General features: G+C 35.6%; 1 protein-coding gene across 1 annotated transcript; it reads right to left on the bottom strand.

The window, feature by feature from the left end:
• Positions 1 to 219: 219 nt before the first annotated feature.
• On the bottom strand, positions 220 to 6,027 carry LOC147869987 (zinc finger protein CONSTANS-LIKE 10-like). The gene is made up of 6 exons (XM_087335569.1): positions 5,588 to 6,027; positions 4,579 to 4,639; positions 3,742 to 3,906; positions 1,657 to 1,869; positions 732 to 1,249; positions 220 to 643 (listed from the first exon to the last, which is right to left on the bottom strand). The coding sequence occupies exons 1-6, from the start codon at positions 5,941 to 5,943 to the stop codon at positions 505 to 507; spliced, it is 1,452 nt and encodes a 483-aa protein (XP_087191695.1). The 5' UTR covers positions 5,944 to 6,027; the 3' UTR covers positions 220 to 504.
• Positions 6,028 to 11,512: the final 5,485 nt, after the last annotated feature.

Below are 11,512 nucleotides of genomic sequence, written 5' to 3' on the forward strand. Positions count from 1 at the left end.
AAGTAATGTTGACTTTGGTGTTATCAAGTGCACTAACAAATCTTTGTATAAAAATATATCCGGATTCATCCCCAAAAGCTATAATCAAACATGGATAAAGACGCTAAATTGCTTCCTTCTTATAAAGTTGTGTTTTGTGCACCAATAGGATTTGACAACTTAACTCATTAGTGCATTTTCTACCTATTTAACTCACTTTTATGAAAATGATAAAAAGGGTGACAAAAAACGTAAGTGGTTGTATATTCTCATATTATTGGGCTGAATAGATGTCTTTCTTAACCAGAACTTTAACAAACCTTTAGTAATTGTTTTTACAAAGTGTGTGCCTTAGAAGGTGAGGACCCAATAAGATGTAGAAATACAAAGAATGTTCAAATGTACAAAAAGGCAATCTCATGTGTCTTGTCTTACAAAAAGCGAAAATTATGTGGTTTTTAAGGTTTTAAGTTAGGGTTACGTTATATCATTGATTGTTTAGGTTTAGAGTTTGAAATTCAGGGTTTAGAGTATTGGTGAACACTTCAGAACGGCTTGAGGGTCATAGTCAAAAGCCTCTCCAGCCTTTACAAACCTACCCTTTACTCGCTTCCTTTTGTCAGCACGGGCTTTCCGAAGCTCATAGCGGATCTTCTTTCCATATCTAAAAATTATTAAACCAAATGTTCAAAAACTAAGCAAAAGAATAAGCAAGAAAATGGTTTCTTATCTATCCATTAGCAAAGACTTACTGCCGATGCCGTCGTTTCTCCTTATACCGAGACATAGCATCATCTCGAGCATGAGATGCCATCATGGCATTATCACGACATACTGACCCCCATGGTGGTTCACTTTCTGGCATCACACATGTATTGTTATCATGTGAATAATGTGGCCACCATATCATTGATGGTACATGCATGATTGCCGAAGATCCTTCCACTCTCCTATAGATATTGGATATATCCACACTTTTATGCGTCTTTGATTCATTGACACTTTTATAATCATTGGATTCAATGTCTCTTTGGCACTCATTCGACTCATCGATTCTTTGGCACACATCAGATTCATCGATTCTTTGGCACACATCAGATTCGTCGATTCTTTGGCACACATCAGACTCGTCGATTCTTTGGCATACACTCGAAGCCTCATCTCTGAAACTTGTGAATGGCTCACTTTTGGGCTGAGTAAATCCATAGGCTTCAAGAATGTCTTTATTCTCGGATGAAAGATTTGGAGACCTCACTTCTTCCATATAGTTCTGTGAAAGAATTAATTAATTAATTAAAGAGACAACTTCAAAAAGATCCTCCGATGTTTTCTAAAACAAGAAATGTAATTTTGGTGAAGAGAAATGGTTTTGCAAAAAGAAAACTTTTCTTCTTCCTTCCCTCTCAGGCCATATACATTTTCAAAATTTCTTTGTTTTCTTAAGGTGACGATGCCATAAACATCTGAATGTTTCTTTTGTGTTATTATATTTTGGGGAGAAAGAAAGAACACAAAAACTTGTTGAGATTTGAATGCACCCATACTAAAGTAGTGCACATAGTCGGTGATATTTGAACACTCGGAACATTGGTTAGTGAAAACTTTGTTTACTACTAAGATACATCATATGGAAAGATAAGAGAGAGAGAGAGAGAGAGAGAGAGAGAGAGAGCATACATTTTGGCAATCTAATACATCTTTCCGGACAAAAGACTCCGCAACGGAGTAGCTCTGATCCACCGAAGTGCAAACCGAGCTCTCAATGGCCGATAGCTTTGCGTTGCTACCCGAAAACATGTCGTCATACATATCAAGCATCCCGCCACCACCATCATCATATATATGGTCATCATCACAAATGCTGAATTCTTCTAAAGGGTATCCCCAGAGCTGAAATGAAAATTAATTGTCAGTTCTAACGAACCCACAAACCCTAACACACACGCACACAAGTGTTTGATTTATTTATTTAGGTATTTCATTCCACAGCATTATTTTATATATATAACCATATATATATATATAACCATATATATGTATTCATTTATTGATTATAAGTTTGGAGCTTATAGTATTACAGCATAATTCTTCAATCACTTTGAAGACCCCCAAGACTCCATGCAGAACATTCATTCAATACAATCTATATGTATACACCTTTTTCTGTTTTTTTTCATTCATTGATGCAACATGATCTAAATATATGACCATCATAGTGTAATTAACAAATACATAATAAAAGAATGAAGGATATAATAAATATAATCGGATATGAATAATTCCACCAAACTCAAGAGAAGATTTCTAAGGACAATATATATGCTAAATAATATCCATAAATGCTTCCCTCACTTCTGAAGCTTAAGACCATGTTCTGATTGAGAGATTAAATTTTGGCATTTACGGTCAATAGGCATCTTTGGTGTTTTTTTGGCCCCAAACATATTGGAGAAAAGGCTGAAATTCAGTGTGAACAAGGTCATGATATTTTTTCTTTTTTTTTTTTGGAATTCTCCCCAAAAGCCTTTTCTTCTGTGCTCCAGTGCTATAACCACCACAACTGACACGGGAGAATGCGAGAACCATGCAAAATTTATGTCACACTCTCCTGATTTTATGTCACACTCTCCTGATCCACATATTTTAAGCATCAGCTACCCTGCACCGCCCACATGTTTCATTACAAATTGTCGGAATGTCCGGAAAAAAAACCACCTACGCATTACATATACTACTCCTAGCAAGTTCTGAAAAGCAACGTAAAAGGAAATGCAATTTCAACATGATCCCAAACAAAGTTGTGAGAAGAAAACATATCCTAACCCAAGATGTTAACTGAAGACATTAATTAGGTAGGTGATCAGGGATTCCACGTAATCAGATTGCCAGAGTTAACAAAAGGAGAAGAAAAATAAAATAAAAAATGTCATTTCAAAAAGATCTTATAGATAAATCAATAAGGGAAACATAGGCAAAGTTCTGTGCCCTGACTTCAAAGAAAAAGATGCAAACATTGAAAAAAAGGAATAAACAAAATGAAAGAAATTTCCATTTCAACATTCAACATGGATCCCAGTAACAAGAAAATGTGTGAGATAGATGCATCTCATCTTATGTATCAGAAACTGTTCAACACTGCAAATATCAAGTGGAATATACCTCAAAGCACCAGGGAGAGTTTGATGCATGGAAACTGAAAAACTCACATGGATGAATTATATCGAAAATTCCCATCTATGCCATTTCAGACATGAATTCTCTCTTCTCAAACATGGGAAGCAAAATGCAGAGATAATGATTCGAATGAATAACATGCATAAACTTGCACATACAAACGTCCCAAAAAATATAGCATCCAGAAATTTCAGAAAGATATCAACTGTTTCTTCAACTCCAAATAAAAAGCTTTGAGTAATCCTGCGATTTGTTATAACTGTAAAGATAAAAACAAACTACAGAGATCCTTTACAAATTCAAAAATGTAAAACTTTACAGCTACATGCCTATCAAACGAGAACAGTGTTTTGCAACTTACCTGGGAAGAATATAGAGAAGAATGAATGCCACAAGTCCCCTGCAAAGCAAAAGCTTGTGGCATAATGAAAGTATATGCAATAACAAAAAACATGATCATTTTCATTAGCAGAGTAAAAAAAGCAAGCGGTCAAAAATCAAGACTAAATAGAAAAACCAAAAATCATTAGCATTAGCATTTATCAGATGAAGAATGAAACAGAAAACAAAAAAACATCCCTTGCTTGCCTGGTTTTCAAAGTCCCAATCTTGGAGGACTCCGTCTCCAGTATTCTCTGTTCTCTCTGGCACTTGAGATGGAGGAGAATCTATTGATGAATAGATCGGCAACTGTGATCGCGGCTTTTCAGCTGCAAATACTTGAAGACGAGTTTCCAAACAAATTTGTACATCCTGAAGACCAAACAAATAACTGAGCCTTTAAATCCTCTCTTTGGAGCCCAAGAAATTGAAAACACAATAAATCATGTGTCTTTAGCATCCCCCATCAAACCAAAACCTTATCAGCAGGGAAATTTCACTCTAAAAATGTTCAAGATCATTCATGAATGGCGTACATGTATACAATATATATCCCCTTTACCTTCATACATGCATATCATCATGTATTCATGACTTCTACTCTCATGAATCTCCCACGTACTTTTCTACATTACCCCACTTTTATCGTTAGAAATCTTCTACATCATGCCATCTTGGAAATTCTGATATCTTCAACATTACTCCCTGGAAACTTTCACATTTCTTAAAATTTATCACTTCAGACATTCTCCCACCTTCCATATCATCTTCTCATAAATTTCCCACATACTCTCCACATCAATCCCAGCTAATCTCCTCAGAAAGCTCACATTTTCCCTCAGTTATTACCTTCAGACATTCTCATATCCTTCACATTTCCCTGCACATTATCTATCCCTTCTATTTCTTACATTTCCTACATTTCATGAGATTTTATATATTAATTATTCCCTGAGAGAAATATCAGCATATTCTAAATTGTAAGAGCGTCCCTGAATAGTATCAAGAAACAAAATCCAGTTTTTCCCTTTCAAAATGTTTTACCTTTCGACAGAGATCTTTCGGAACATCACGATTAATGGTTTCTTTGACTCCATCTGAACATCTGCGAAATGAAGAGGAATTTCATAACAATCTTTTAATCTTGCTTTTGTATTACATTCCAGATCTCATACGTGAGCAAAAGATAAAGAAATTAATTAAGGAGAAGGTTGGAAAGAGGGGCTAACTCCGCCCGCCCAACCACCCCCTAACGACAATAAGAGATGGATCCATGTGCCCGTTGGTTTTCTGTATCACTACAGACGGATGACAGCCATACCTTGGTAGCCAGGGGTCTTGCAAGATTGTTGACCTTGGCTACCAAGGTACGACCCTCATCCATCCACAGTGGTGTGGGACACCAATAGGCACATGGGTCCATCTCTCACTGTCACTAGGGGTGGTTGGGTGGAGTTAGCCCCTCTTTCCCAACATTCTCTTTAATTTCTTTATCTTTTGCTTACATATTAGATCTGAACTCTAACATTTTGTTTGGAGATTTAACTGGAATTTCATGTGAGTAATTTTAATTGAAAAAGGGTTTCTGAATCTTTTGACCAGTTATTTAGGATTATGTGAATTTCCTCTTGAACAATTATTTAGGGTATTATGAACTTTCTTGAACAGTAACTAGGGTTCCTCAACTTTTCAAACGTTTGAACAATGAAGCAGGGGTTTTGAACAAGATATTAGGATTTTGTGAGCTTTCCCAACCAATTATTTAGGTTTTCTGAAATTTCTAAACAGGTATACAAGGTTTCTAAAACAATCCTGAGTGATTGTTTAGGGTTTCTGAATTCTCTCAACTTTGTTTTGGGATGTCTGAGCTTTCTGAACAAAATTTTGGGTTTCTGGATGTTCAAATGAAGTACTCAATTTCCTGAACAGCAAATCTAGAGTTTGTGGCCATTCTCAACATTTATTTCGAGTGGTCCCTGACATTCCTAAGTCAAAAAACAGGGTTTCTTTTCTTTTGAAATAACGAATGACCAAATAATTGAGGGTTTCTTACCTTTTTGAGTAAGAGACGAGCGTTTCTGAGCCTTCATATTCTTCAGAGCCATGATTTAGGATTTCTTTGAGCTGAGAGATAGAAGGGCAACCTGAATAAGGAAAGATGGGGCGATGACGGTGGTGATGGTGATGATCTTTCATATCATCACATGTGGTGCAGATCAGATTGTCAGAGCATCGCAGGGAAGCAGGGGAAGATCTGCAGAGAGAGCAGAGGGGGACTCGAGAGTGTCTGCGAGAGAGGGCATTGGCCGAATGAACCTTGGAGTCGCAGAGAAGACACAATGATGCAGAATCTGAAGCACAGTACACCGAAGGAGGTCCTTCTCCACAGAATTCGCACACCACAGCCATGGAAGACCTGGAGAGCTGAGAAGATTTGATTGAAGAAGAAGAAGAAATGGGTGATGAAGAAGAAAAGAAAACGCAAGAGAAGGAGAAGGAACAGAGGGATGAAGAAGGAATGAGCAGGTTCTTTTCCTCGCAAAAAAGGTCAGAAAAATGGATATAAAGGGGGAAAAGAAAAAGTGCAAAGAAAAAGCGACCCACTGGAAACAGAGTATGAATGAATGAAGAAGATGACCGAGATGAAAAGCACAGAGAGAGAGAGAGAGAGAGAGAGAGAGAGAGAGAGAGAGAGAGAATTAAGAGAATCAGAAAAAGAAGGAAGCTGATGAAGATGAAGATGAGGTGAAAGAAGAAGAAATACTGGGGGAGTATGAAGAATGGAGAATGGAGATGGAGATTAGAGAAAGGAATGAGAGTGATTGACTGAAAGAAAAGAAAAGAAAAGAAAAGAAGAATCAGAAACACAGAGAGACAGAGAAACAGAGAAACAGAGGAAATCAGAAGAAGAGAAACAGAGAAAATGGAGGAGATTTGGAGATGGATTTCTTTTGAAAAAGCAGAACAAAACAAACAGAAAGTCTTTTTGTCTTTTGCTTCTTCCTTCCTTTCTTTTCTCTTTGGAAGGAAAAAGAAAAAGAAAAAAGAAAAAAGAAAAACAAAAAAGTGATGAAAAAGTGCAGCCAAAAAAGAACAAAATGGATAAAAAGTGCATCAAAAAAGTCACCACCACAAAATTAATAATTCATTAAAAGCCAGAGACAAAAAAGCAAAAAAGCAAAAAGTGGCAATGCCAGCCCTTTTCTTATGCCCTTTCAAAATCTTCTCTCTCTCTCTCTCTCTCTTCTTCTTCTCCTTCTTCTTCTCCTTCTTGTTGGTTCTCTTCATTCCATCCTCGACGGGGATGCTCCTCGCACCACGTCGACACATAATTATCTAGACAAGAGAAAAGCGGTGCCTCCTTATTGCCCCCAGACCTTTAATATCTAACCGACTCTACTCGTGCCCCCTAGCTACCTTGTTAAGCCGAGGTTCGTATAGCCTCAGGTCAAGGCTCCTCTGTGACTCGTATTACTGTGTCGTATCCTTGCTAGTCTCCATTCTTAAAGTCTGTGCTTTTAAGTCCAGGTTCACAATATGATGGCTGTGCAAATTGCTAACGTGGGAAACTTGTCTTGTCTAAGAGAGAACCCTTAAAGCATTGTGTATATCTGATTCTACCAAGTTTCATACAAAGGTGGTTGGTGACACCACATATATGGCGACGTGGTGTGTCCTCTCATATATGACACTTTATATCTAACTTGACTAGATGTTATTGCTTCTTAAGGTCACTTTCACATAGAGTAAGCCCAACATGGGGAAATTTGTTAGATCAATGCATAAGAGCTTATCATAATGTGAATTAGATACATATATATGTGTGTGAACTAAGGCGCATTAAGGGTACTTAACAAAATTCTTGTGACTTCCCTAGTTAAGGGTTTGTTCATTTCAATCCTTGAATGTGTTTCCGCAACCTATGCACTTGATGCAACTTTTCAATAGGATTTATGACTTAGATCATGCGTGTATTGCGCGTCATTCTTCTTCACCCAATATCCTTCGAGGAATTATTGTGTTTCACATTAGCATTATTGGGTATATTCCACGCCTCCATTATAAAAGTTGGACTTGAGTCTCATGCGAAAAAAATACATTTTATTTTCCTTGGTTCTCATGTGTTGTAATGTCAAAAACTTGAAGGCGTGTGAATATTGTAATGATTTACATAGCCTTTTGAAGGCCAATCAATTGTTTTAACTCTTGGTCTTTGTGGGAAATGTGGAATTGCCAATGTTGTAGGAGCAAATTTGTGAATTTTGTAGAATACATTGTTCTCAAACTACTATTATGAAGAATTTTTATAATGAGCAGAAAAAAATCAAACCCTTGTTCAAGACCTGACTACAACAATGTTGATGTTGTAAAGTACATCATGTTTTCACATATTTTAATTTTCGTGACATATTACAACAATTGTCTTCTTCTATCGCATTGTGCTTTTGTGTATTGTTGTACATCTCATCCACTTATTCTTGGAGATAGTGCAAGGGTAATAGAAGATATTATTGAAGTAAAGCCAATAACGTGAAAGCACTCTCAACACTTTCAATTGGTGGAATTACAATTGTTGATTTGGATATTTGAACCCATACACACATTGATGGAAAATAGTTTTAGTCATTTCATTTAGCTTATCTCAATCCAAGTTTACTTAGAGATTTCACTAATTGATTACTATGTTTGATTCACGTGTTCAAGAAAAAGGAAAAGTCAAGGAACGGGGGCATCATTCTTGTATAGATGCCCACCATGATTTAATGGAGAAAAAGCAGTCACATAAGACAACATTACTGGGCCAAGGTGTGAATCACTATCAACATGTAGCCAATTTTAAATAATAACAATAAAGCATCAAAAGAAAATGCTCGTAATACCAAAGGACTTTCAAAACATATCAAAAACGTTTTAAGGCAAGATTGATGATATGGAGACACTTAAATATAAAATCCATGCAATGAATGATATATCAAATATAATCATCTTTCGTTCACCTCATTTGGAGCATTGTTGGTTTAATTTACATATACATGTTAATAAGATTCCATGGATGATGTTTGTCATTGGTATCACATGGTGACATGTTTTCATACTAGGACTCTAGTTTACCTCATTGAAAATTTGAAGTATAGAAAACTCTATGGAGTTGACAATCATGTTGTTGATGGCATTTGTATCTTGACAATGATATTAAATTGTTTTATAATCTTGATTTCAAGGAAAGGTTATAAGGACCTCCAAAATTATCACATGGACGGATATAGCATATATAACTTATATCCAAGGTGTGGGACTCTCTCTCTCTCTCTCTCTCTCTCTCTCTCTATCCTTTTTCTTAATTGTTCAAGTATATACTTTAATTCATGTGTGCTGCTACCTAATGACTTATAATTTTCGTGGGTATAGTTCTACATAAACAAACATTGGTGGTTCAATAATTTATTGCCTCTTGGTTAACTTACATATTAGTCTCATACAAAACTTTTATTTTCTTGATATCTATTGGTTTTCATGTTTTATAGAGTAGGGTAGGTACCCCTCTTGTTGTTGAATGGAGTCTTTATCTCTTTTTTCAACTTCTAGATTGCACGAGGATTATATCTATTATCAACTTAACTAGTTTTATTGCAATCTACCATTAAGCTTTGATGTGCTCAATTTATCCTTCTCCAATGGAAGGCTATTTTACATGTAATGTTGTTGTTACTATTTTCCTTCATACAAACGAGTGTTTAGTTAATGAATGAAAGTAAACAAAATTTGACCCCAACCCTTTTTTCATTATGATTTTTATAAATAGCTAAACTAATGATCGTCTACAAGTTCAAGTAGGCACACAACCAAAACTAATTAGGGTTGATACCAACACTTGAGTAGGTTGAGGCCAATACTGATCTAAACTTGGCCCATTCAACTTTGAGGTATTCAAATGCACGAGTAGCGATCACAAATTGTATTCCTACAATGTTGTGTTCACATAGGACCAATCTAACCTACACACTTAGGTTAAACAATTTAGACTTCATTCAAATGAACTTTTTCACAGGGATAAACATTTGGTAATGATGCCTCTTATAGTCCACAGTCTACTACATTGTTTTAGAAAACATAATTCTAAATATTAATATAGAATAAAGAAATAACTGAGCTCATGTGGTACGATCCAACCTTTTAAGGAAATGTTTAGAGACGGTCTCAAGCCTTGATCCTTGGAGGTTCTTATTCTCATTACTTTTATTGATGATTGTACTCGTGCGGTTTGGATTTATTCTATGAAGAATAAATGTAATATATTACAAGGTTCATTGAGCTCAAGCTTAACTCAAAAGCTATGTGGCATCATTTAATCATACACCATATGAATTCTTTATTGGAAAGAAACTGAGGGTATTATGATTGCATACTGATGATAAGAAATTAGTTACAACAATTAAAAAAAAGAATGAATTAACGCTACTCATCCTTATCAACTACCCCAAGCATGGACCGTAGCCGAATACAAAACCCCATTGACATTCCATACCACTCAATATAGCCTTGTACCATAACTCCAAATTCAACCATGTTATGTATCCAATACAAGAGCTTTACCTCACCCCTAGAATCTTTGCAGTGTTTTTGAACTGTCATGACTCACGTCAAAAGGGGCCAACTAGGCCCCTTTATATAGTTGAACTCCTTAGGCTCCTTATCACCATTGTTCCTTTATCCTTGTGGGTTGATTAAAGTCCTAGGATAATCAAATAGAAGAAAACCAAGTTAGAAGTTGGTTCTAAGGCTATGAAAGCCAAAGTGATTAGTTGTCTTTGGCGTTACAAGGTCATATCAATACATATAAAGCATGATTAATGGTTTAAGGCTTCTCATAAACGCACGGCCTTGATTTTGAACAAACTTTGTCAACGACAACAAAAATCCTACGGTTAGAACTTTACTTGCTCATGCACCTTGCCAAAAATTGAATGTTCCAAATGGATGTGATAAAATGCTTTCCCAAGTGTACATCGAATGAAGGAGTTTCGTGGAACAAGTGAAAGAGTTTGAGTGTAAAACTAAAGCCGTATACATTTGTAAGCTTTAAAATACATCATATGTCTTGGTACAAAAGATTCATAATATATTTGAAACATGTTAGTTTTGTGGTTTGGAAGTGATGAGATGCAATGATAATATTTTTCATTGTCGCTGAAATAAGCATATGTCGGACATGTTTGATGAGTTCAAAATATCAAATGGTAATTATGTACTGACTTGTATGAAAGAAAAAGACTATGCCTTAAAATATTCGATTATTATATACTTGCCCATTACAAAACCATACATGCTTTTACAATACCATAATTGATTTTCTTGCCCATCACAAGACCATACATGTTTTTACATTACCTTAATCGATTTTCTTGGCCATCACAAGGCCATACATGCTTTTACAAGGAGCATCATTAACAAATTTATGCATAAGCTAAAAATTTCTCATTTTCTATCATGTTTTAATTTTGGCCAATAAAAATTTGTGGCTTATTATATGTTTTGTGATGCAAATTGGATTGGAGACTCTCAAACAAGACATATAAGTGGATTATGTTATTAATTTAGAAGCAATGTTGTTTAATGGACATCAAGAAGGCATCCAAAGATAACCCTCAACACAATTGAGGTAGAGTATCAAACAATAACTAGAAATGTTTTAAGAAATTTAGATGAAATAAATATTTCAACCTATCAATGTCAAAATAAAAAGGTCTGACAACCATATATTGTGTCAATGTTAGTTCAACCATCCCAATAGACAATCCAACGTTTCATGCTAGAACAAAACACATTGAATTTGTTATCTCTTTGTGAGAATGTTTCTCAAGAGACAATGTATGTCAATAATGTCAAAAAAACTAAAGTTCAAGTTGTGATCATATTCATAAACAACATTGTTAAAGAAGCAACCTTGGAGTGCAAAATGCCAATATGAGCAATGGTT

The sequence above is a fragment of the Azolla caroliniana genome, unplaced genomic scaffold (genome assembly GCF_043228905.1).
Source record: "Azolla caroliniana isolate FFs.n. ecotype wild unplaced genomic scaffold, voAzoCaro1.0.p SCAF_1, whole genome shotgun sequence".
Taxonomy (NCBI): domain Eukaryota; kingdom Viridiplantae; phylum Streptophyta; class Polypodiopsida; order Salviniales; family Salviniaceae; genus Azolla; species Azolla caroliniana.

Excerpts from the sequence above, each read along its gene's own strand:
- LOC147869987 (XM_087335569.1), bottom strand. The coding sequence starts at position 5,943 with ATGGCTGTGGTGTGCGAATTCTGTGGAGAAGGACCTCCTTCGGTGTAC. Across the intron at positions 4,640-5,587 it reads CTCGTCTCTTACTCAAAAAG|ATGTTCAGATGGAGTCAAAG; the intron begins GTAAGAAACCCT and ends TTCATTTCGCAG. Across the intron at positions 3,907-4,578 it reads CGAAAGATCTCTGTCGAAAG|GATGTACAAATTTGTTTGGA; the intron begins GTAAAACATTTT and ends TTTGGTCTTCAG.